This window comes from Ornithodoros turicata, chromosome 6 (genome assembly GCF_037126465.1).
Source record: "Ornithodoros turicata isolate Travis chromosome 6, ASM3712646v1, whole genome shotgun sequence".
In the NCBI taxonomy this organism is placed as follows: domain Eukaryota; kingdom Metazoa; phylum Arthropoda; class Arachnida; order Ixodida; family Argasidae; genus Ornithodoros; species Ornithodoros turicata.
Window position 1 is genome coordinate 74,419,084 of NC_088206.1, and position 26,488 is coordinate 74,445,571.

Sequence of the window (26,488 nt, forward strand, 5' to 3'; positions counted from 1 at the left end):
AAGTCGGCTTGGGTCATAAATCTTATCTTGTTCTTTCGTTGTATCGTGGCGGTGGCCAAAAAGTATTTCGCTGTAGTGAGAGTTAAAATACATTGATCTCTATGGCACTCTGCCGGGGTATCCAAATAATTTTGCTCTACCACGAATTTTGTTGTACAGTTGGACATCTCAATAACCAACGTCGGTTTAATTAATTCCTCCATTTAACGAAAAACATTTTGTCACTCGTCCGCATAGACACCAGTGTGTTTTTGTGCTCTATTTAATGAAATACATTCGTTTGGTTGGCTGACCTTCTACACGTGTCGTTCTTTTTCACCACCAAGAAGAGGAGGAGCAACCTTCTCCCTTTCATTGTCCTCACGCGAGTTTTCGTTGGCAGTGGTGGAACTGCTGCGCCGCCAAATTGCTCCAATGCCCGCATCCTGCTACATGCTGCTACAAATAGGCGGTTTTTTGAAGAATTGTGCCAAGGCTGCTCCCAGTACGAACGTTGGAAGTAGAAACTGAAAATGGTAACAATGTTTCTTTTATCGTTCACGTGCAGCCGCAGCGTGCTGCTCACGTCATCATGTCCCTATAAAGATTTAGAGGTAAGAGGTGTTACAACTGGAGATCACCATTGGGTCTTGTGTCGCGTGTGAGCTTAATCAAACAGCCCGTGCCTTGTTCCAAGGTTTTTGGATTCCTGATGCAGTGCGTTGCATTTCAGTCGTTGCATTTGCATAAAACTTCTGCTAGGATTCAAACAATTTCCTAAACCATGCTTTTGGCAGTTACAGTTCGCGCAAGCCAGAACAAAACAAAGTTTAAGCGAACGCTACACGTGCGCGAGGCACCAACAAGGATGCATTGTTTATAATAAGGGTTCTAGAGGAAGCTGTATCTAAGTGGACCGTCCAGGGCTCACTTGTAGCCCGATGATGGAAACTATATATTCCCAATTGCTAGTCGCATTGAACCTCGACATAATTAAATGAAGGTTTGTGGGCAAAGGTAAATTAACCTTCAATGTGGACAACGCTACAAGACACTGCTTCCTTTTATCTGTTTCTGTATCGTGTTTTCTTGCTTGTTTGCTGTTTTTACACTTAGGACGACTTTGTACCCCTGCCTGAAGCGGCTTCAACTCAAAGAACTGAATGCAGCTCTTTTTCCTCTTTGCATAAGGCGTACAATGCTTTCGATCGTGGACATGCCGCGTCTAGCCATGTGGAAGCTGCTCTTCTCGATTATTATCACTACTTCGGGAACTCCGTATCACAGAGTGAACGTTTCAGGTTCAGTCAGAATGCATTTGGTGTACCTCAAATTGCTTTCTTCACCGTGTGATTTCGAGCTGGCTGACACTTGGTCCGGCTCCTGATCCAGCAGTTTTCAGTGTTGAAGGCGGTATTATATACTGTTTGACAGGAGGTCTCTATCTGGTGCTATACATATATATATACATATATCTGAATGTCTGTCTATATATGCCTGTCTATGCAATCATCTGTCTTCAAGTTCGTGGCCAGGGTGCCTGTTCTGCACAATTCCCGACTCTGTTCTGGTGGACTGAGCTTCTGCCGCACATGCTTTTCTCCCAAATGGAAGACCTCATAAAAATGATCCTGCGTCATTTTTTCTTTTTGCGTGCAGAAGCTTACTGAAACAAGTCCAGTGTGGCTTTGAAGCCCGTTCACTTAAACCTGTCAGAAAACTGGAAAGACGACAATGATTGGTGCCGACACAGAAGCCACTGTAGAGGACAATGGTCTTCCTCTACATGAGTCCTGACCGGCGATGATGGAATGTCCCAGCAGGCAGATAGTCATGGCCTCACGCTAGGACGGTGCCAGTAGAACTGCAGCAGAGGCATCGTCTTCCATGGGCCGCCACATCACTTCCCCCCCCCTCAGACGGGAGGAATGAAGACGGCACGTGGATGTGGCTTGAGTTCGTGGCAATGTAGTGCGCTGCCCCATCGTGCTGCTACCACAACGCGAGATGATCACTGGCGCAGGAGCACGACGCGATTTATGACTGTTACATTGAAAATTTCACATATCTCGAAATCCTGCTTTTCCCGAATTTGCCCGGTTTTTTACGACTGAGTTAACCTGGCCTAACCTAACCTCGGTCACATCGGATGCACATTCTAGATGGACCCACTCTTCGACATGTGGAATACGTAATCGCATACCCTGTGTGAATAATAAAAATTTAGATCATTGGCAGCTCATGGCTTTTTTTTTTCTCAAGTAGGACATTGATAATTTCCCAAAAATGCTGTCTCCAAAAGTGGGTGTGCCTTTCAGTTGCCTCGAGATAAAGTGGTCAATTTTGTGTTGGAATTTGGAAACAAGTTTTCTTCATACGACGGCAAGCTTTACGTGAATGGAGTATTGGAAGCCCTTAAGGTAAGTGGGAATTTGTTGTTGGAAGGCATTTTCTGTGTGCCCAGAATGTGTTTCTGAGCTTCTGAGCTATCTAAAAGTTTTTAAAAAAAAGTAGGAACATGTCTTCAGTCAATCGAGTGACTAAAGACATGTTCCTAATTTTTTTTACATTACACCCGTCTTGAGTTGGACTCCGATTGGAGTCCAGCAACTCAAGACGAGCGTAACCTTCATCCAGTGTTGCATTCATAAGTGAACACTACCAGTAGTAAATAACATTGCCATGGCCACGGTGAAATGAAAAAAAAGAAAAGAAAAGAAAACTACAAAATAAGTAACTAAAAATCGTAGTGCCTGCTCCTCGTGCTATGGTGGAGCATGGTGTTGATGTCATGAGTTATGAAGGCTGCGACGAGGTAAGCGACGGAGGCACCCTCGAGATCCTGCATTGCGCGCTCTCGTGTAGTATTTAGAGCATTACAGGGAATGGAGTCATCAAACGAAAAAAAAAGAAAGAGAAAAGTCACTCAAATGTCATCGCACAACAGGAATAGCCATTACCCGAATTCAGTACCGGACGATAAATTTGTTTCCATTTCTGTTTCCGGTAATGGAGGACCGTGGTATGTGTTTCCGTTTCCATTACCGTTACCCTTCCCTGCTCCTCATGTACTTCACAAACACGTTAGCAAAGCTTGGGGTAAGGATTGGGAGGAAGGAGAGGAAGAGCCCTCTACATCCACAAAAACTTGGTAGTGTAACAATAACGCGCTTGCCCGTCCTGAATTTAATTTGGTCTCGTGCTGTTGTGAACCGAAAACGAAGAACCCTACGTATTCGCTAAGTCACCGGGACGAGCTGGGGTCTCTGCACTGGGCCATCAGGCTAGTCTGGGCCAGGTCACGTAAAAACATGAAGGCCCGGGCCAGGCCATTCTTCGATGCGCCCGGGCCGGGTCGGGCCCGGAAAAGTTGGCCTGTGCTGGGCTGTAATCACAACAGGACGTCCGCGTGGGAAATGTTAAACGGCCGACACTACGTTGGATCTTATCTGTCCTGGTCAGCCGTTCGTTTCCGCGAAAGTTTGTGCGTCATGGGACTGCCAGAGGGGACAGGAGTTTTCAGATAAATAAAAAAAGTTTAGATGTTGGCAAGAAGGAGCACTGGAGAATCTGTATCATTGTGGCTAAGCAGGGATCGGTCATTTATGTAGTCGAAGATGAGCACCAGCTATGGGCATCAGGTGGACCACATCAAGGGGCGGAACTCTGTAGAGTCTTGGGACGGACAGGAAATTCCCGTTGGCATTTCTCGACTGCGTGAACGGTTACCTCCGCCGTTACCTTTTCCGGAGGCACGCGCATCCTGAGAACGAGATCCACCCGAGGGATGGTGGTGACATCGACCATCGATCACCACCGTACGTAACTGAATCCGGAGACAATGCGTTATCCCACCCGCACACGGAAGAGTCCACAACGCTATAACTACAGCTGAAGAGGGAGGGATGTAGTAGCCGCGAACAAGTTCTGTTTTTGCTTTTCCTCGGATCCGTTCATCTCTGTTATGTTTCATTAAATACTTTATCATTCTTGCTACTGGCAAGTCCTGGGTTATTTCAGTTTCTCAGTGAGGGATTGTTATTGCAAGAGTCCTACCTGCACGAATGTTGAGGCTGTTCCTCAGTGCTGTATTCCATAGCTTCAGTAGCACTTTTTGCAGTTGGTACTGCCCTCGACGCTTCACTTTCTTTTAGCACTGGCAAAGCTACAGAGTACAGCACTGAGGAATAGTCTCAACATTTCTGCACCTGGCCTCTATTTGAATGTAGCTTCAATTGGCTGATCTCTGAGGTCAACGAGACTGTGTTTTCCGTGTTCTCACGAATTTTCTCAACTAAAGCCCCCACGAAAATGCGAAAATATGTGCCACACCAAATCAACTACTTTTACAGTATGGTATTTTTGGACTTGAGCGGTGTTTTTTCAGCACTTTCTGACCAGAGGTGCCTTGTAAAATGGTTTTGCATTGCAGGAAATTGCACACCGCTCCAATGCTCCTGTGGCTAAAGGTGATTCACTTGCACTCATCCAGTGGGGGAAATCTGCTTTCATAAAAGAGCCAAAAGTTCTGCATTACAAGGCGACTGGATTCGGTACGTTCAACAGAACTTGACTCTGAGTTAACGGTAACGTCCCCCTAACAGCCCCCGAGAACATCCAGTGTTACTTGGAAAAAATGCGATGCCAATACCTGGAGAAGCACGAGCCACAGCGTGCAGGTATTACATCCGGTCCTATAATCATCACGCTAGTATATTTTGTGTTAATTCTACAGAGGAGGATGCCATTAAGAAGGTCCTACAGGGCACATTGAAACTGGAAGGTGAGCAGCATTCATTTCTATTACAGTTCATAATGTCTTTTTTTGTTTGGTTCTAAACTTGGTTTGTTTATGTTTCGTGAAGTTGTCGTTCAAAACACATACAGTCATCTCTTGCTTATCTGTGACTCAATTAACCAGAAAACTTATCTGGCCTGCGTCATCAGGAATGACCATTCGTTTTGTGTTCATTTGACCGGAATTCTTTATCCGTATCCAGACATAGAGTACTGGGAACAATGTTCCAGACATAGTGTCATTCTGACTCGGTTTATCGAGAAGAGTGTCAGTGTCTTGGCATGTACGCTGGTATTGTCCCACACTTCCCGTATAAAATGGACTACAGGTCGATCCCCTTTTCTAACCACAAAATAAAGGAAAAGAACTTACTGCCGTTTTGTGTTCATTTGACCGGAATTCTTTATCCGTATCCAGACATAGAGTACTGGGAACAATGTTCCAGACATAGTGTCATTCTGACTCGGTTTATCGAGAAGAGTGTCAGTGTCCTTGGCATGTACGCTGGTATTGTCCCACACTTCCCGTATAAAATGGACTACAGGTCGATCCCCTTTTCTAACCACAAAATAAAGGAAAAGAACTTACTGCCGTTTTGTGTTCATTTGACCGGAATTCTTTATCCGTATCCAGACATAGAGTACTGGGAACAATGTTCCAGACATAGTGTCATTCTGACTCGGTTTATCGAGAAGAGTGTCAGTGTCCTTGGCATGTACGCTGGTATTGTCCCACACTTCCCGTATAAAATGGACTACAGGTCGATCCCCTTTTCTAACCACAAAATAAAGGAAAAGAACTTACTGCCGTTTTGTGTTCATTTGACCGGAATTCTTTATCCGTATCCAGACATAGAGTACTGGGAACAATGTTCCAGACATAGTGTCATTCTGACTCGGTTTATCGAGAAGAGTGTCAGTGTCCTTGGCATGTACGCTGGTATTGTCCCACACTTCCCGTATAAAATGGACTACAGGTCGATCCCCTTTTCTAACCACAAAATAAAGGAAAAGAACTTACTGCCGTTTTGTGTTCATTTGACCGGAATTCTTTATCCGTATCCAGACATAGAGTACTGGGAACAATGTTCCAGACATAGTGTCATTCTGACTCGGTTTATCGAGAAGAGTGTCAGTGTCCTTGGCATGTACGCTGGTATTGTCCCACACTTCCCGTATAAAATGGACTACAGGTCGATCCCATGTGTAGGTCGATCCCCTTTTCTAACCACAAAATAAAGGAAAAGAACTTACTGCCATTTTGTGTTCATTTGACCGGAATTCTTTATCCGTATCCAGACATAGAGTACTGGGAACAATGTTCCAGACATAGTGTCATTCTGACTCGGTTTATCGAGAAGAGTGTCAGTGTCCTTGGCATGTACGCTGGTATTGTCCCACACTTCCCGTATAAAATGGACTACAGGTCGATCCCATGTGTAGGTCGATCCCCTTTTCTAACCACAAAATAAAGGAAAAGAACTTACTGCCGTTTTGTGTTCATTTGACCGGAATTCTTTATCCGTATCCAGACATAGAGTACTGGGAACAATGTTCCAGACATAGTGTCATTCTGACTCAGTTTATCGAGAAGAGTGTCAGTGTCATCATGTCATGATGACATGATGATGTCGCAAGTCAAGGGCAGCGAGCGTTGACGCAGTTCATTAACGAAAGTAACGCGGTCGTCTTCAGTCTTCAGATGAAGCGACAGCAGAACACCCAGTGCAGACTTCTGTAGTCTCCAGTAACGGGTACACTTCTTGGATACTGTGAACCGGCGTTGTGCGCACATGTTGCCCTGCTCTTCACCAAATGCAATAACATCAAGTTTAAAGTGTGTGGTAAACTGCCTTCATATGGCACCAAGGAATGCCAAAATGAAAATGGCAAGGCGTTCTGCGATCAAGTGGAAGTGATGTGTGCACGGTGGCCCGCTCGTGCTGACCACGTGACAGAGCATGTATTGCCAAATGGAGCCTCGTTTTTGCCTACCGACTGGTATATAAGACAGAGGCAGATTTTTGCGACTCATGTTTTTTTTTTTTTTTTAATTCCTCAACCTATTGTCCGGTTTATAGGGTATGTCACTTCCTCGGGAGCCTTCTGGTCTACTCTTTGACCACTTTTGCTCAGAAGTCTCTCACTGGACGCTGGTGTTGGCTGACAGCAAGAATGGCTCCGGTGAAGCGCAAGAGGTGTCCAATTTCAACAGGACAGAACAAGTCGATGTGCGAACATTAGCTGGACGAGCCCTGTGAAGGCATTTCTGCCCTTCAAGCCTTGGCTAAAAGCGCACTTGTTGTTGACTTCGGAATGTCTACGATATGCGACATTCTGCGGGAAAAAGAGAGTGTCAAGTGAAACGTGCACGGGTACTTCCGTTTGTCAAGTTGGAAGAAGCGCTTTTTACACCTGCACATAACGATATACAGTCGAACCTCGATATAACGAAACCCACGGGGACTGCAATTTCTTTTGTTGTATCGAACATTTCGTTGTACCGAATTCAAGGTCACAGATCGCGACCTTTGCGAGGGCGCGCGTTGTAGATAAGCGTCGATAACGTCCGCTTTGATGCGGAAAAGTTTTTCGTGAAAAATGACAACAACTACAAATACAGCGCCAAAGTCTACAGTATTTTATTCTTGCGTGAAATAGCCGGTTATACGCGTCTGTGTCGTGCCTAGAAGACGCTGTGTCACGCATTGTTCGTACGCCACAGAAGCCTCTGCAGCTTTCTCCATATCATGTTGCGATCTCCCGCAAACCTTCTACGTCTATGACAGTGCGTTTTCCGTAAGGCTCTCCATTGCTACGGCATGTTTGTCCCCGTCAAGAAAATCATCTAGGCTGATTTTGTCACTTACGCCGCCACGCGAACGAAGCGTTTCCCAAGCGCGGGATGGCGCCTTGTGTCTCGTGCTCTTTTTACTTGGCTGCAACCGGACAGTCCAAAACAAGCGCGAAAAGGAGAAGCCTCGAAAGAAAATCCCTAACCTTCCAATGACTCAGACTTCCTTTTGTAGGCATCAGATTCCTCCCGACCCTAATCGCGCGTGCCATCTTTCGCTGCGGGAACAGGACGCTGCTTGCGCCCTTTGTTTTCATGACCCTAAAGTCGGCTTTGGGGTCATAAACCTTATCTCGTTCTTTCGCTGTATCGAGGCCGCGGCTAAAAAGTGTTTCGTTGTAGCGGGAGTTAAAATACATTGATCTCTATGGTCCTCTGCCGGGGAATCCAAATTATTTCGCTCTATCGCGAATTTCGTTATATCGCGTTTCGTTGTAAGGAGGTTTGACTGTACTCTGTAGAGCGATCATTTTTACTTTTACTGTCAAAATATACATTGCCTCAATGGAGTATGAACCCGTGCATAACTATATAAAGTTTGTCGTTCTGAGTACTTATACAGCGATATCTGATGTCCTCACACTCACGGACCAACTTTGGCAGCGCGCTGTCAAGAGGATGTACCCTTGCACCTTTTCACTACGCAAGTCCCGCACGGGAATTCAAGATTTCCTTCAGAGACGATCAGTCTTATTCTGGTGAGCTGCTGTTGACAACATTTCTGCTTCCGCTTCCTGCTTTGACGCATTATTGATACCTCTGAAGAAACGGAAAGCGATAGACTCTGATGTTAAGTTAATCATCATCAAGGATCATCACCGCAGAGGGTGGCATCCATCATTCAACAGTTTGGCCTATCACAATCGACAGCGCACGTACGAAGCAAAAATTATTAAAAAACGTGCATACAAAAAAGTTGCATAAGTTCATGATGTCGACGTTCTCAAGAATTTTGTCTGGGAGGGCATGCTGCCTGCTCATTACGTCGCGCACGTCGGCACAGTCGAACGTGATGTTGTGCATACAATAGGGATCTTCGTTTTCAGGTTTTATGATTTTTCAACTTCGGGAGGAAGAAATCTGGTGATCGCTGATCTCTGTTTGTTATGTCACCGGAGAGTTTTGGGGGGAAACGAAAGGCATATGAAACAAACCACTGCTGTGACATTGCAACGAGAAACTTTTATCGAAATATCCTTTATCTATAATAATCTTTTAATAAACACCATTTCCCCTTGGAACTGGGATAGTGAATGTCCGCGGTATTCAGACACTTGCCCGCGCTCCACAAAAGCTCGTCCTTTTCTCTCCTGCGGGAGGGGACTATAAAAGGAGGAGAAGTAGGTTGTCACAAATAGCTCTCTTTGCTGATATTATCATTCACTTTTCCTACGGATTACCGAGAACGACAAGTTGAAGGACTACAAAGATTTCGGGTGGATATCAGGTTTTACCCAAATTCTTGAGAATTTGATCGGGGAGGGGAAATATCGTGAAAAATTGGGTTTAACCCGAAAACGAAGAAATCTACATGTCAACAATGGGAACCAACAGCAATCAAAGCAAGTGCTCTATTTGCAATAAAATACTAGTGTTTTCACTCTCTTTTGTAGTGTCCGTCGTTAGCGTCACTCGCAGGGAAACGTGACTTCCGTAGGCATTGATCTAGGTCAGCCCTCCTGTAGCTACATCTCTCGCATAATGATTAAATCAGCAATAACCGCCGAAACCATTATACCTGGGTTTCACTGTACTTGGTTTGTGGATATGAATAGTCGAAACACTGTCATTCGTGATGACATGCTAATCGAGACAGCCAAGATTTATGGAACTGCATTAGGTAAGCAATATTTGCTTCTTTGTGTAAAATTTATTTTCATATTATGCTTTCTGACTATAGGCATTAGCTCTGATTTCTGCTACTCACAAGGACGGGTGGCCAAATTGAGCGAACAGCATAACATGAAAAGCCACAGGATGCAAGAAGAGAATGTCGATGTAGACACAACTAGCAGATATGATGGTCACTGTAGTATGTGGAGACAGTACGAGTGAGTACACAATGAGGCCCTGAGAAAGATGTACGCTGTCAATCCCCTGGTGAAAGTTTCAGCCAGGAACGCATGTATCTTGACAAGGGGGGATATGTTGGGGGAAATGTACATGGACACTATCACGATGAGTTTCTTCTTCGTTTCCTCTCTTCAGAGACGCGACAAGATCTTGACGGGATTGAGCACTTAACAGCTGTCGCTTTAAAATTGCTTCATGTCACATATGAGGCATGCAACACTTACAATGTTGATGAGACTGCACTGGTTTTTAAACTGGGACCCTCCACTACAATAGCTACGGCACCTGTGTCGAGGTCTAAAAGTGGCATGTGACCATGGCTCTCATTTGCAAAGTCACTGGACGTCATAAGCTGGAAGGTAAAGCTGATTGTAATCGGAAAGGCAAAGTGACCACGATGCTTTGGAAAGCACTTTGACCTGGCGATTTATTGCCATTACTACCTCAACAAAACCGGATGAATGAACAGGATGAACAGGCAGAATTCCATCTTCACCGATGTTACTCAAAAACTTCTCTAGACATGAGCGGAGAAGTGTAGTGATTGTGTTGGATAATGGCCACAAACTTGATGGTCTAGAGCTCACAAACACCAAGCTCTTCTACCTGCAACTGCTTGATGCGGGAATAATTCGACCTTTCAAAGAACATTACTGAAGAGAACCTGTGCAGGAATACATTCAGTGTGCTGAAGAAACAAAGCCTCAAAATGTGAACTTGTGGTGGAGCTTAAGGTCCATTGCCTCTTCCTGGAAATAAGTCAACAAACACAGCATTGAGAACTGCTGGCAGGAATCAGGACGTACGTATGTGCTTACCTCAACCAGAAGTGGAAGACGAGCCAGAAGAAAACAACACACTAGCAGAGCTTCAAAAAGCCTAACCACACAGCTGAAAGTTTTGTTGCGGAAGATGAAGAAGCCAACACCCATGCTCCACTGGAAGATGACTCCATCATAGCCCAGGTGCAATGGAATGATGATATGGATGGTACAGATCAGACACCCGAGATTGTTGTGTATTGTTGCGTGGTGTATGATTCAGCCAGGTGCGACGCTGCAGCTTTGGCGCGTGTTCTCTGGTTTCGGGGATCGCTCTGATGCGCCAGTCAGGCGTATCCCTTCTTGCAGAACAGACATATGCAGTCCAGAAAACAATAAAGTTCGACTTCATCGTGATCAACGGAGTCTCAATCTTCCCAAACTCAACAGAGATCATATCTAAAACGTGTGCCTATGACCACCTTTATAAAGTGTTGCTCTTTTTTGGGCAACAAGGTGATTCAGCCAGTGCCTCCACAGTAGACAGACTTCTGTCACACGTCTCAGACATGCTCAAAAACTTGAAGCAGGAGACTTTCTAAGATAATGTGTGCAGGAAGACAGTTTTGTTCTGCCTTCTCTCTCTTTGTTTTCCCCCTTCTTAATAAAAATATTTATCGATCGCTCCTCTTTGCTCCTCTGGTACAGCCTGCCAATGCGGGGAGAGAACAATGGAAAAAGTGGGGAATCCCCACATTTCCGTGATAGAGCGGGGGGTTCCCTGAACGATTTCTTCGTTGCTCCTACGGGGTTTAGGCCTGTAACATTATGTTCCCAATTAAGCGAATTGCACGTAGGTATGTAAAATATCCCAAATTTTTACTTATGTACAACTTAGATTCATCAGGGAGCCTTGGACATTGGCTTGAACGTCTTTTCTTGTTAATTATTTCTGGGGCATAACCGCACCTGTCTTCTTGTGTGTATTTTTCATTTGATCATGCGGTTGCGGTTGTATTCGCTTGTGCTATTCTGACTTGTTGATACACAGCCTCTCCTGCTTGAGAAATTGGTTTGGTGTGCATTGTAAATAAACGAAGAGAAAATAATGATAAAACATGGAACATTCTTTTCAGGAGGAAATTAAAAAATTGTTAAACTAACTTTGGATTGTTCAATGAGTTGTTTGTCATGGGGATAAAATGGGGAATAACTTTTTATCTGAACTTTGTTCGGACGATATTGGGCGACTACCGAGGCGTCCGGAGAATCGAGACATGACTGTACTGTGACCAAAACAGGGATTGTACACAAATATAGCAGCTTCATTAGTGTGGTTATTTTGTACCAAGCTGGAAGCTGCCTTGACATTCTGTCCTTATATGTGTTACAGTGGAAATATTTTGGCATGCAAGACGTGCCTAGGGATAGCACAGGGTGAACTCATCCATCTGTTGTGCTTTAGCTTTAGATGAGTGTTATTGCAAAACATGTGTGATAGTCATTCTAAGAGATAAGCTGAAATGAGTCACACATAATTACGTTGGCTGACAATCTTCAATGTCATGTAGAGATATGCATTGTATGCGACACGGTGCCAGCAGTGATTGACGCTCAGCACCCGCTAGTTGATGGTGGCCTCTGTCATGACTGCAAGGAAACCGTACTGGAATCCATGTTTGCTTATGGAGACGACGGAGCAAATGTAAGTGTTTCTTGCATACTTTCCGAATAACGTTCGAGTGGTACAAACAGAAAGGCACTTTCCTTTTATGTTCTACTGCTTCTTTGGTTCATTTAGAAGCAACAGTCAGACAATGAAGGTTAAAGGATGCTGTACGAGGACATAGAAAGTTTTTATTTTAACAATGATTCTTGAGAGGAGACGTTGTTATTCTACACGAGCCCTGATCTACAATAATGGAATATACCAGAGGGCTGGATGCGGAGATTCTCAACCCATGGCTTCACTCCAGGATGTTGGCCATAGAACTGACTGGCTTGTGCTTTGGCATGCGGTAGTAGTGGTGTGTCCTCATTGTGCACAGGCTCTCCCTGTCAGATAAAAGAACGGTGCTTGCGGTCGAGGTCTGCGTCAATAGCACAATGAGTAGAATGACAACTAGGCACATGGCTTGTGATTGTGGAGCCTGCAAGCCGGGTGAAGGACTTTGCTCCTCCTTTCTCGTTTTCTCCCTCTGCGGGTGGGTTACAACACACTCTACTGTTGTCCACTCGCCCTCGACTTCACCCATTGTATCTCCACTCCACGCCGCTGCATCCACTGCCACAATCACAATCCGTGTGTCGCCCTCATTCTACTCTCTACTGTTTTACTGGACGCAGACCTCGACCGCAAGCACCGTTCCACATCTGACGTACAGCTGCGTACTTGGACATTCTTTCTGACACCGCCGTCTGTATTCTGTTAACCTATGTTATCAAAGTTATAGTGAATAAAGCCGCCTGCCACGAGTATAAACACTGAATGAAGGTTGTCGCCAGAGACATACTGGTGGAGGCAATTGAGGAATGGAACTCTCTGTAGTCTCCCTGCGAGTCCCCGGTGGAACAGGGGTCACAGTGGGCTGCTGGCTTGCCATAGATGAGGACCGATGGGGAAGACCAGCTGGCAAGGTGTGCGCGGATGACACTGGCATACCACATCCGGTACAGGAGGCTGAGAAAGGGTTGATTCCCGAGGAGATGGCGTGACGCAGTGAAGGTGACTCTGGCAAGTTGAGTGAGGCAGGAGTGGCACAGTGAAATGGCAGGTCATTGAATGAGTGTGTAGAGTCACCACCTATCATGACCCCTTGGAGAAACAAGGCGCGGTGTCTTCAATGATGGCTTCTGAGGTGGTTCGTAAGGTTCATACAAACTTTGGGGTGGTAAATGAACTACATAGCCGAATTGTGTGGGTGTCACCAAATGCAGATAGGAGATGTTGTTCCTCTACATGAGTCCTGAGCAGCGATGATAGAATGCCCCGGAGTGCCGAATGTGCTGGGCAGCTTCGTGGGACTAATAATGCGACCCGTGGTCGACACCGGCATGAAATTACTACTGTGCACAAGCCAGTCAGTTCTTTCGGCAATGTCCTTGATTCAAGCCATGGGTTGAGAAGCTCCCTGGGACATTCCATCATCGTCGATCAGGACTCATGTAGAAGAACAACATCTCCAGTTGACTTGATTTTCATCACCACTCAGTACTGGTTGCTGCAGTACTATCGCATGTACATAGTCAAAAGTGTGCTTCAAAAGAGATCCTACCGCTCAGCAGTCGACATGTGGTAGCACTGGTTAATTGTGCAGTTCAGTAATAGAATTAAAGTGATTGTGCTGTGTGGTCCCTTCCACCTGGCCTGCGGAACATGTCGTGCCATTATATAGACCAGTCTCTGTTCCATAATTATTACAATGATACATCTGAGACCACCATCAGCTATGCACGCAACCCTTCACGAACTTTGTATCGCTACACCACATCCTGCACCACCACTATGTGAGCACTGAGAATAGTAGAATTATGAGTGGTCTTTCGTAGTACTTGTCCCATGTGTCTTGTACATGTGGATTCAGCAGTGGCATGTTGCTCTAGTAAATTGAAAACTGGAATATAGATGATGTGGTCCTCATGGCTGGAACCATTCAAAAGCTCATCTAGGGACACGCTACATCAAGATGACCTTCTTGTGAATTGTGACCAAACGATACTTTTTGCATAAGTAAAACCCGCATATAACGATGTCAGCCGCGAACTTGATATATGAGAGATATCACTGTACAAGGGCTCACCTAAGTCGGCACCATGCTACGGAACTCGCATGGTGCACGTTATCCCACAAGTGATGTGAAAGAGAGATTCTACGCCTTTTAGCTTTGCCTGTTTTTAGTAGTTGCTGGGCTACATAGCATCATGCTCAAGTGCATCCAGCAGCATGATATACTGTCTGGATCGAGAAATTGATGTTTTGGAGCTTTAAAACATCAACTTCGTGAAATGCAGTGGTACATGTAATGAACGGCGAAACGTCCACACATCCACCAGATATGTCATTAAAAGCAATTCTGCCTATTTGAACCTCGTGAGCAATAGCACCATCGGTCACTGCTTTGGTAACACATCGCTGTTTATCCTCACGGTATCCCAGAATGATGTCTCATCACCCACTGACTTTTGAGTCTGCAACCCAAATCTATTGCTTTGTGTTTCATCGTCAATAAATTAACTGTCTTCCTCTATCAGTGCGTCGAAATCGAGCACATCATCGTCACCTCGGGGCACTGGCAGAATGTGAACATTTTATGCAACGCATATCACGCTCTGTAGAGAAACTGTACAACAGTCCATGGCATTACTTTAAAATCAGGGAGGATTTTGTCTTCCCCTTGGTGCGGTCGATGTTGAAGAACATGCTGTCGATGACACTCCGCTCATCCAGAGTCTCTCGCGCTTGCACCTCCACCGGAAACTTTGTGGTTTCTTTTTAGCCTTCATAATAGTTGAAACTGGGAAAGGCCGTACTTCTGGTCGACAGATGTCCTTTCATGATGATCTTCATCGATAATCACAAGCTTGACATCTTGGGCTACTGTGCTTTACATGTCTGTGTATGAGACGTCATATTAATTCGAGCAAGGCACAAAGTGATCGGCTCCAACAAAAACAAAGCAGCTGAACCTCACGAGCGTAGCTATGGGGGGGTGCACGATCTACAAGGTGCAAAAGCAGCCAAACACAGAAGACAGAGTGACGAGACGACTGCCAACTTTCAACTGCAAGTTTTTTTTACGAAGGTACAGTATTTAAAAGAACAAAGCAAACATCATAACATGTGAAAAAACCAGTACCTTGCTTGGAAGATAAGGATGCACATCTCATCCGTGAACAGCTTAATGGAGGGTGTGCTGACACACTGCCCTATTAGGAATGCCTCCCATATCTTCCTCACTTTTTATGGCATCTCGGAACGTGGGTTCGCAAGCACATCTGCTGCAGTGAATAGAAAGATGGCCAGATGGGGTGCCTGCAAGAACTAAGGCAGAGTGTTCAGGCATCTGCCAGTCTGGCAAATTTACACCTGGGGCCCTATCCTCGTCAAAAGTAATCGACCTCGATTACTTTACGTCACAAGCTGTAGGGCGGGGCTGCCACAAAATACTCCGCCCTTAAATTCCGCGCGTTTCAATTGAAATTTATACCTAGTTTTCCTTCGCAGCCTCTCGGCCCTAATCTCGGACCGTGACCCTACGTCATTTTGACGTAACAATGACGTAAAAGATTAGTTTCAAAGCTGAAAAGTAATGTAGCGAAAGAGGGTCGATTACTTTGAGCGGCGATGGGTTTCGTGATGGGTCCGCATGTGCATTTCCGTTTATTGTGTTGTACAAAGTCTGTATGTGCTCGTCACAACAAAAAATTCATATCTTTCTTCGTTTTTGTTTAATAATGATAGAAAAGCACCGCGTAACACCTTTTCTCTGCGCCGATCGCGGCATCGTATGCGTGAAAGTGGTGGGCTTTTCGAAGCGTCGTCCGAGCCGTATGTCGTACAATCAATGTTATTGCAACGTAGCGGTGTGCACACAAAAAACTCATCGATCAAAGTTCACTGTTTGTTGAGTAAAACTATCTCATTTGCGGTATCATTACCACCCCCACAGCTCACGAGCAAAAGAAGCATATTGAAATGCGAATTATCATTTCGCATATCGAGCACACGAACACACAGAAAAATATAAAGAAAAGCTCATAAATAAAGCTCAAGATTTAAAGCACGAACCGATTTCTTATAAACGCGTTTACGGCTCGCGCCACACTGTCCGTTCGACCCTTTGCAATGATCCTTTGCGCTTTCATCGTTTTCTTGCCTGCCATCAGCGCCATCTCACGGGCACATACCGAATTATAAATGCAAAGTACAATCACGGTGTCACACGAACATTGCCGTCTTGCACACTTGTACGTCAAGAAAAATGACAAACAGCAAAAAAGGAAATTACGAGCGTGCTTTTCGGCGCATTTTCCACGCAATTCAGTTTTACGCCGGCAGAGTTTTCTGTTTCCGACACCTAAGAACCGAAGCAACAAGGCAGGGCGGGCAGATCACAGGTGTGGCCTTCGGATTCTCAGGAGGAAACACCGATAAGGCGGGTCGCTTTCCAAGATAACGCGTGGGGCGATTGGTTGATAGAAGGTGTCAACCACTTTTGATATTCACGCCTTTTTCGATTGTGCACCAATGACAGAAGAAATTTCAAGTAATCGAAGTAGATTACTTTGACCAGGATAGGGCCCCTACAAGTTGGATCCTATGCTTTATGTCAGAAACCATGTGTCAACTTACTTTCCTGTTCGCCCCAGTTACACCCAAATTATTGAAGCAAAATATAACCCGAGCAAGTCTGGTCCTATTTATAGAAGGGTATTGCGTAAGGTGGGTCACAAAACCCATTTGAATGGGATTTGAAATGGACCTAAAATCTACGCAAGGATTTAATTTGGCACCAGACGCTGTGCTATCATATCAACTATCACATACATAAGTAAGGGGAACATGTTTGTTGTAAAGGAACAGTGTAAACTGTGGAAGCTGTTAAATTGTAGCAATTGCAGGTGTACTGTGCCATTTGTGGTGAAGGCGGACAACTACTCATCTGCGACAATACTGCGTGCAACAGGTAAGGCTTCACGCAACATTATTGTGTGGCATGTATTGTATCCACTGTTGTTCACCAACACAGCACAAGTGGCCAGCCAAATATTAATTGTCATACAGATTGATAAACGTGCTAGAGATTCTTATGCTCAATGAAAGAACGCGACTTACGATATAGAAATGTGTAATTGATTTACTTCTAGCCAACGTATTTACCACTTATGAAACAATGTTGTTGGTAGCTCATAATCTCTCTTTCCTTCGTCCTTGGAACATTCCAATGCATAGCCATTGCAACGCCACATTCCAGGGGTTGGGGAGATTTCGCTTCCACGATGGGCCCAAAACTGCGGCTCGCGAGGGAACCAGTTTTGGGAACATCGCGGTGGCCTTGCGGAGCTGTACAATGCACACATGAAATGGCAGGCTTTTGGTACAGTTTGAACTGGCTATCATGGGGTTGACAAGTGGAAAAAATTTACCTCACTTCTGGATATTATATATTATTATATAAATCTTACATCTTGAGTGGTTGATCGTGTGCAGTGTCAAGACGACATGTGGTCTCTGTTGCCAGGGCATTGCAGAGCGGAGCATGAGCATGAAAGAGTGCGGTGAATATTCGATCGGTTTGGAGCCTTTTTGCAACAACAATTTTTGGAAATGTTTTTCAAAAACGTTGCCTAATTTTACTTCCATCGCCATATTGTCCGGAAGGCCACAAGTGTAAGGGCTTACTGAAGCTTGGTGGGAACTGCTTGGATGGTAAACCGTGTTAGATATAAGGTTCCTGTAGTTATCCTGACCCCTTGCAAGTTGTATAGTCTTTGCCCCAAAGTGAACACAGCAACATCAAACACAAAAACAGGTGGGTTGAGTGCTGACAGGGTGTGGTTTACAGTATTCCCTTTGGAAGGGTTTACATCGACTAGACGGGCATTTGTGTCAACACATGAACACGCAAATTAATGTTGTTGAAAGGGATGCCCCCGTCGGGTCATTTGGCATTCCATTGTAGTAGATGTGGATGTTCGCCTTCCTTTGATAAGACTCTGATTGCAGTGAGGGGGAAGAATGTGTCATTACCCCCTCTATCACCCTCATTCAGGAGGAGGTGTGTTATCTAAAAAATTAGGTTGGGGGACATGTAGCTGCTATGGTATTTAAGAGTGCGTATATAGAGAAGAATAAAGCTAGTTGTGAGTTGCAGTTTGTGTGTGCCTTTTGTCTGTGTTTGTGACTGCAGCGTTTTTGAACTTGTCATGTACTGACTTCCCCAACTTCCAACTCTCACTGATGCTGTTGGAGATTGCATGGCAACTCAGGTTTGCAGTTCTAAGCTGTAGCTAGTAGTCCTTGTTACACTTCCTCCAGTATGCAGTGAGGAGCCTATCCTTTGCTGGAACGGTTCGGCGTGTATGCACGCTGTCTGACGTCTCTTAATTGGCAGCAAGACAGTGAGTCTTTTCCCCAATATCAGATGCGACGGAGACAAAGCTTGGGTGTTGTTCTGACATTTGTGTCAATGGCTGTGAGTTGACGATTGGTTCGACTTGCACGGTCAGCAACTGTTGCAAGTCTAACTGACTTCAACGGAGTGTTCTTCTGAGAGAATCTGGAGCTGATGTACCATATGCCCCTAGAAGCCTCACCACCAGGAGGCATGTTCAGCTCCCACGTTATTTGATCTTATGTCGCACACTGCCATACCGCTTGGAATTGGTTCGACAGCACGGCAGGGATCTCCCGAGCGGCCTTCTTAAAAGTTAGGACGTTGTCTGAATGGATCCTCCTTGGCAAACCTAAGCATGCTATAGTGCATTTGACCACCAGTTTCGAGGGATTGATTGAAATGATCTCAAGATGAATGGCTCTGCTAGCTGAACTAGCCACAGATGTGTTTCGTTGCCCTTCTTCCGCTCTGTAATAAAGTAGACCCGCAAAATCTACGCCACGACCTCAAACGCAAGTTGCTGTGTGACCCTATCAGCAGGCAAGGGTGCTTCCTGCTCACTGCACGGACATGTCTTCAGTCGTCAACAGAAAAGACATTGATAAAGTGCATACTTAACTGACCTTTGATTATCCAGAAGTGTTCTCTTAACTGGTGCAGCGTTTTTTCTGTACACTGGCATGGGACATCCAGTGCTCTCTCTGTATTATAAGCAACATGAAACCAAGCTTCTGACGCTGGCAGTAACACTGTAAGATGCTTGGCTGACAGTGACTGTTATGAGCACTGCAGACGCAGGATCCCATCGGTATCCTGGTAATGGTGAAAATTGTCGAGATGAGAAGATCTTCCTGTAACGAGCTTTGTCTGAGTAGCTTTGATGGAGTAGACACTTCTCCCTACCTCCGGCCACGCAAATGACGCAGCAGGGCTATGTTTCATGCTTTTATTCTTGAAGGTTAGAAAAGCGCGAGTAACTTGGCGGCATGAGCTGCGTTGCTCATCCGTAGAAAGCAAAAGTCCAAGTGGGCTTCATGCTCTCGGAGAGCGTGCTAAGGAGCAGACTACATCCTGTACGTTGCCCACTTGCGAGTACCATCCATCCAGACCATGGTATACCGTACGTATTCTCCTGCTTACACAGCACAGTTAAGTGTTGCCTGCTGCATTTTCTGCATTTGGGGGCTATGAGATAATCGACAAATCTTTGCTGTATGATATTGCTTGCCACAGCAGAAGCACCTGTGGCTGGTATCAAGTTGTCCATCCAACTCTCTGCTACATCTGTTTCCAAGTTGCAATTCAGCATCTTATCATCTTTTCCGCAAAAGAAGCAAGTCTCAGTATTCTTTTCACGAGCTCCATTTCGTTTGCCAGCTTCAACGGCGGAGGCGGGTGGCAGTCTTTCAGCACAAGTTTGTTGTAGTTCCTGGGGTTCGTCCAAATAGTCCTCCTAGGTTCATACACCCTTTCTCCCATATGCTTCCCATCTTAACAAATTCTAGTAACTTTGTGACAAGTATCTCATACTGATCCTCTGCCGATGCAGAGGTTGTTTGTCGCTGTGAACCTTCCTCTGGAAGCTAAGAATAATATCCTCTGGAACAGCTTGTTGCAAAACATGAAACAGTAGAGAGCAGAATGACTTTGAGGTAGTACCCAGTGCTTCTAGACTCCTCATATGTCTATGCACCATGTCGTGGAGGCATCTCAGTTAGAGTACATTTTGGGAGGAACAAACTGCCTGAAGACTCAGCAACTGCTTCAGATGAAACTGAATCAGCGTGTTTGGATTAACAGATCTTTTTTTGATCACTTTGACAGCAGTGTCATACATATTTACAGTGAACAGTAGGCCCCTTATTGAAGCTACAGCTTCTCCTGTAAGAGCAGCTGTCAGGTAAGACATATTCGCATTGTTCAACAAGGAAGCATATTGCTGTCTACCATCGTCTCAAACCGGATCCAAGGTTCTTGCCAGTGCTCTTGACTGCTGTTATATTTAACAAGTTCCAACTTGGGTAACTGCGGTCAGTGACGGCCATCTCCTGCAGCTTGATGTTGACTACGGTCTCCAATAGCAAGCGCCAGCTCACCAGTGTTTCGTCTCCAATATGGAACCAGCTCTCGAAGACTGTGTGACAAGGTGTTTCTTCAGCAAGCATTCTCATTCAACCTCCTCGACCGAAAACATGGGCTCCAACTTGCTGTCCACGTCATCTAGGCTTGCGGATAATTTGACGATGCGCTGAAGCAGTACCTCACAACGAGTTGTGTGATCGTGAGAGCTGTCGACTACCTAGCTTGTTGGGCTTCATTTAGTACCGTGGTGAATCTCTGTCACTTCCTCTTTTGCAGGAGTCAAGTCCTCGCAGTCGATTCCTGTGAATGTCCTCCACTCACAAGTCCCTATAGCAGGGCTTCGCACGGTTCAGCACCAAATTGTGGAGAGGAAGAGCCAGATGAGTGGAGCCAGGGCAAAATGTTTACTGAACCAAAAACAAAAGAATAAGTGCATGAGGCAATCTGTTTATCCACATCTTATCCTTATCCGCTATTCTTATCCACTACTTGCTGTCAGCTTCCAAGATTGATAGCCGTGCTTTGAGCATAGAAGCTCCCGTGCATCAGAGTTCCTGATGGCATATTAACTTGGAGGACTATTCTATCTTGAATAAGGTTGACGAAAGATGGCATTGGAACACAGGCAGCACTGTGGCAACACCTAAGTCAACATTAAAGGCTGCGCATCAATGCTCCGTCTACAGAGGGCATGGTGAATCCATGAAGGGCGGATTGCTGAAACAAATCTTTCTTATCGTTCAGGTTGGTCCCCGATATTACTATGGTTGTGTTAAGTTAGATGTACTTGGCTCGATTATTGTGCCATGCCCTCGACGTTGCTTCAGTGATCTTGTTGCACGTTGGTCTGTCTTACTAGCGTTGATCACATCGGTGATATCGAGCCTAACCCAGGCCCTGAAATTATACAAATACTGAGTGACATATCGCAAAAACAAAACTTTCTCATTCAAGACATTGGGGCTATGAAGAATGAGTTCAGTAGGAGTGTTAAAGGAATTAATGACAGGCTTGATGGCATTGAGCATGGGCTGAGCAAGTAAAAGTACTCAGCGAACATGTGCGATAAATGGAAACAGTAGTCCGTGACCTTGAGAAAGTCATTGATGAACAGGCGGCAAAGATAAGAGATTTGGAGGACAGAGGGAATAATCTGCTTTTGTTCGGTTTCCCCGAGCCGGAAGATGACAACGTAAGTACATAGTCTGAGGGAAGCTGTCTGTGTAGATGTGCTTAATTGCATTATTGATGCTCCAATTGTGTCCACATACATAGACTGGGACCAAAAAGGGGTGGAAGGACCAGGCTGGTAATAATGCGCTTCTATGATTTCAACAAACAGGATAGGATATTGAAATCAGCAAGGAGATTCTTGAAGCACACGCAATTGAAACGTAAACGACTTTGTGAAAGCGCTAAGGAAGCCAGGATGCGGGGTACTAAAGTTTCCCTGCTCTATGACACCTTGTACATACATGGATAACGAAGCTTACAAGTGGGATCTTATGTCTAACACTCGGTACGGTGCTTCGAGGTCACGAAATTACACTGAGAACGATTGCAAGGAGTATCGTTTTCAGGAGTAATGAGTATTGAGTATTAGTGCAAGAAGCATTGTTAATAAGATAACTGATTTTGAACACATACTGCTTACATACAATCCACACATTGTTACTGTCACAGAGACCATGGTTGCAGCTGGATATACCTGATGATGAAATATTGCCCCCAAACTACAGAATTCTACGTAGGTAATGATCATATTGGACAGTGTGGCGGAGGAGTGGCTATTGTTTATAAACGTTCAATAAGATGTGCACTGCTGTCAGACAAAGGTTTTCCACAGGACACCGTGTGGTGCAAAGTAGGTGCGATCCAGCCTTTCGTTTATGGAAGACGTTTATGATTATGTTACACGTTGTTTCAAACGAGATGATAAAATTTTAATTATGGGAGATTTCAACGTACCGAACATGGAACCAACCACATGACCCTTGGATTTAGTCTTTGTACCCAACTCGTTAAACGGCTTTGAAATAAGCATCCAGGAAGGAATATCTGACCATAGCGCTGTGCTTGTAACATACATTAATGTAAAAAGTACTGTTTTATTGTCTAGCAAAAGAATTGTGAGGGATTTGTCAAGCTGATGATACTTCAATCCTGGACCGGTTGGAAATATTGTATAATGATGTTGTTCTGCTTGCCGATAATGCGCCTGTAAATGAGTTATGGGATCGGTTTAAAGACTGTGTTATGGAATACTTGAGACGTTTTGTACCTGAAAAAAGAGTAAGGATGCGAAAACAGAACCCCTGGGTCACAAGGGAAATCGTTCACCTAAAGAGAAAGATTAAACGGAGGCGACTGGGGAGTAAGCAAACGGGCTCTTCTGAGTTCAGTAAGTTTAAGTTAATTATGAAAGTCAAACTTGGAAAAGCTAAAAGGCATTATGTACACGGCCTTCAAAACAGTATGAAAAATAACCCATACAAGTTCTGGAGATATTTTAAAGAATAAAATAATAAAATACCTGAAATTAAGCATGAAGGTGTACTGGTAACGGACAATAGGGGAATCGCTAACGCGTTTGATAATTTTTTGTGTCTGTGTTCACCTCAAACACGTTAATCGTGTCCCATGAATTATCCACAGAATGAGAAATTTGTCTAATTCAAAGGCAGGGTATACTTTCCCAATTGTTAGCTTTGAATGAGACCGAGAGCGCATGAGATGGACCTGATTCCAATGCTTTTCTAATTCCCAATGCTTTTCTGAAAAGATATGCGGAATGGGTTTCTCACATTCTGTTTGTCCTCTACAGTAAATCTTTAAGCTCGAGATCTGTTACAGATGATTAGAAAGTAGCGAAAGTAATCCCAGTTCAACATGTCCAATTGTCTTCCAATTTCTCTAACTAGTCAAGTGTGTAAAATAATGGAACACATATTGTGCACCTATGTGAGTTGATATCTTGAAAGCATTAACTACTTCTATTCTAAACAGCACGGATTCAGGAAAAGCATGTCCACGGTAACGCAGCTTGTGGAGACTTTTCATGATTTGAGTTCCATTCTTAACGATCGCGGACAAGCAGATGTAGTGTGTATCGATCTTCGGAACAGCATAAGGTCTCCCACTCAAAACTCATCCACAAACTTGCACACACCAGAATTGATTCAGCGGTTATTGCCTGGATCTCATCTTACTTACACCTGCGAACACAGTTTGTTAGCATCAATGGAGTAGCTTCTGGAATTGGACCAATAACATCTGGTGTGCCCCAGAGGTCTGTCCTTGGTCCTTTGTTGTTTTTAGTGGATATCAATGATCTCCCATCTGTAGTTGATCCACGAGTGTGTATGAGGCGTATGAGTATGTATACGCTGATGACTGTTTAATCTACATGCACGTAAGAAATAATAATGATCAGAACATTTTAAGTCAGTCATTACAGGAAATATCAGGTGCATAGGTGCAAAGTGTGGCAGATGGAGATGAATCATGATAAAACAGTCTATTCGCATGTTACAAATAAGAAAGTAATTTTGAAGTATCACTATGCAATCGATGACTACCCACTGAAGGAGGTTCACTAGGCATTACATATACTAGAAACTTAAAATGGGACATTCATATCAATGCTATATATGTAAAAAAGTACGCTTGTGGATGTTGCGACTTAAATTAAAGCTTGCAACAAGGGATGTCAAATTAGCTGCTTATAAGTCTCTCATTAGGCCATGCCTAGAGTATGCAGCGGAGGCAGTATTACACTGACGGAGAAAATAGAAAAGGTTTGCCGCTCATTTCATTTTGTCACGGACAAGCTCGGTCACGGAGATGCTCCAAGAATTAGAATTAAATCCCCTGACTAAAATTACTCTTTTTGTGGTATAATAGGTCATTAAACACAGAGGTGGACAAATTTATTACTAGGTTTGCATCTCGACCTTTAAGACATACCCAAATGATAAGACCCTTAACAGCACGAGTAGACTTTTTTTCCAGAAGCCATAGACAAATGGAATTCACTGCCTTCTGATGTAGTTGAATATAATGCTGTCACTGAATTTTTGAGTGCTTTGTAACAGTGTGATATACTGTAAGTACTTGTATGCATCACTTGTCTTTGTGATTATTTCCTCTCCTGTTTAGGTCCCATAAGGGACTGACAGTATGTTAAATAAACAAAAATGGATAAAATCTTCCTTAACAACTAACATTTCAGAAACAATGAGTTAGAGCAGTGTATTATTTGGCATTGTAATTTCACATACTCACATTCTTGCTTTGGTTGTCTAGGTGGCCCACAACTAATTGTGGTGTTCATATTCAGTGTTAGTACCATAAACAGTATGTCCAATTTGCAGATAACTAAATTCACAAACTTTTTGTGTAAAATGGCAAAAATAGTAATGCTTTTGCAGTGATTCACAGTATGTGAGCAATTTGCAGGTGTCTGTGTACAGGGTGCATCAGAAGTCTCGCAGGTCCACAAGAATCTGCAAAGGTATTGTTCTGAGTAGTGAGGGCAGAGTACAGATACTTTTGTATGCAGGTTTTGGAAAGCAACCCATGGTGCTGTTACCTCTGCTCAGAACGCAATGTAGGGCTTCTACGCTGCAAAAAGGACTGGCAGCTGAACGTCATGAAGCTGTTTCAGCCACTTAATTCAATTGCTGCTGCTCCTCCATTGGATGATTATAGGGACAAACAGCCAATCAGAGTTCTCTCCCTTTTTGATGGAATTGCTACAGGTAGCAAACAACTACTGCACACAGAGAAATCTACCTGTGTTGCTAATACATGTACATGTTCACTTGTCAGAGACATTCTAATCATTACAGCAGGCTTACCCATGCTGGCAGCATCTTTCGGTTAAATATTATAATTGGGACCACAAGACCTCTTTGGACAAAACGTGTTTTTATTGTTCAAAAAAAGAGCTTGGCAGTTGTCGAAAAACAAAACAAAAAAAACAGCCAGACAGCAGTGTGACTTGCGCCCACACTTCCTGAATATTCTACTGATAGCTGCCGGAAGTCAAATGATCAAAATCAACCATGAATGATCAAGATACAGTCGAACCTCGTTAGAACAAAGTCGCACGGGAATCGCAAATTGGTTCGTTATATGCGATATTTGCTGTAAAAGTACAGCATTTAAATGTGACTAATGATTCTGACAAATTCCTGCCGGAACACGCATAGCGTCCGCAGTCCGCAAACACAATAAGGCAAACACAACCGTTTTATTTGAAGAAATCTGTAATTTTGTGTTGTTTCGTGGCGCTGTTTATGACAATCACTTGAACCTTGTCAAGCGAATGCATCACGAACGATTTCATCGGACGCCATCGGATGTTCCAGAAAAAAGTACTTCAGTGTATGTACCATGGAGAGAGCTTCACAGTGCGTTAGACAGCGGTCCGTGTCTTCCGGACCTTTGCACTCATCGTCACGAAGAATATTCACCTTCATTTCGATGCTCAGCGCTTTGCATTTCTGCAGCATATCGGCTAGTCAATGACGGGAAGTTTCGGGATCCACAGTCAATTAGCGAGGATGAAAGGAGAGGAGGAACACGTGTAGAAACACTAGAAGCACACAACCAATGAATGTGTTGCTCACTTATACGTACATGCAGGTCGCCTTTCCAAAACGGAAGATCATCTCCTGAATGTGGCGGACAAAATGCGCTCGCGTGTTGGAAAGTCGCGATGAATCACTTTGCGATAACTGATAGTAGGCTAGGAAATGGGGAAACCTACTTGGTTGTAAACCCAGGATTCCCATAGAAATAAAGCGTGACCAACCAGAAAA

General features: G+C 44.3%; 1 protein-coding gene across 1 annotated transcript in view; it reads left to right on the forward strand.

Annotated features, from left to right (window-relative positions):
- The window catches only part of LOC135397427 (DNA (cytosine-5)-methyltransferase 3B-like), an 82,525-nt gene that overhangs the window by 23,879 nt on the left and 32,158 nt on the right, over window positions 1-26,488 (forward strand). Inside the window, exons 5-12 of the mRNA XM_064629035.1 lie at window positions 2,298-2,399; window positions 4,412-4,532; window positions 4,584-4,658; window positions 4,715-4,762; window positions 12,036-12,169; window positions 17,077-17,150; window positions 25,122-25,176; window positions 25,225-25,423. Coding sequence (XP_064485105.1) covers window positions 2,298-2,399; window positions 4,412-4,532; window positions 4,584-4,658; window positions 4,715-4,762; window positions 12,036-12,169; window positions 17,077-17,150; window positions 25,122-25,176; window positions 25,225-25,423 — 808 coding nt within the window. The remainder of the gene's footprint in view (window positions 1-2,297; window positions 2,400-4,411; window positions 4,533-4,583; window positions 4,659-4,714; window positions 4,763-12,035; window positions 12,170-17,076; window positions 17,151-25,121; window positions 25,177-25,224; window positions 25,424-26,488) is intronic.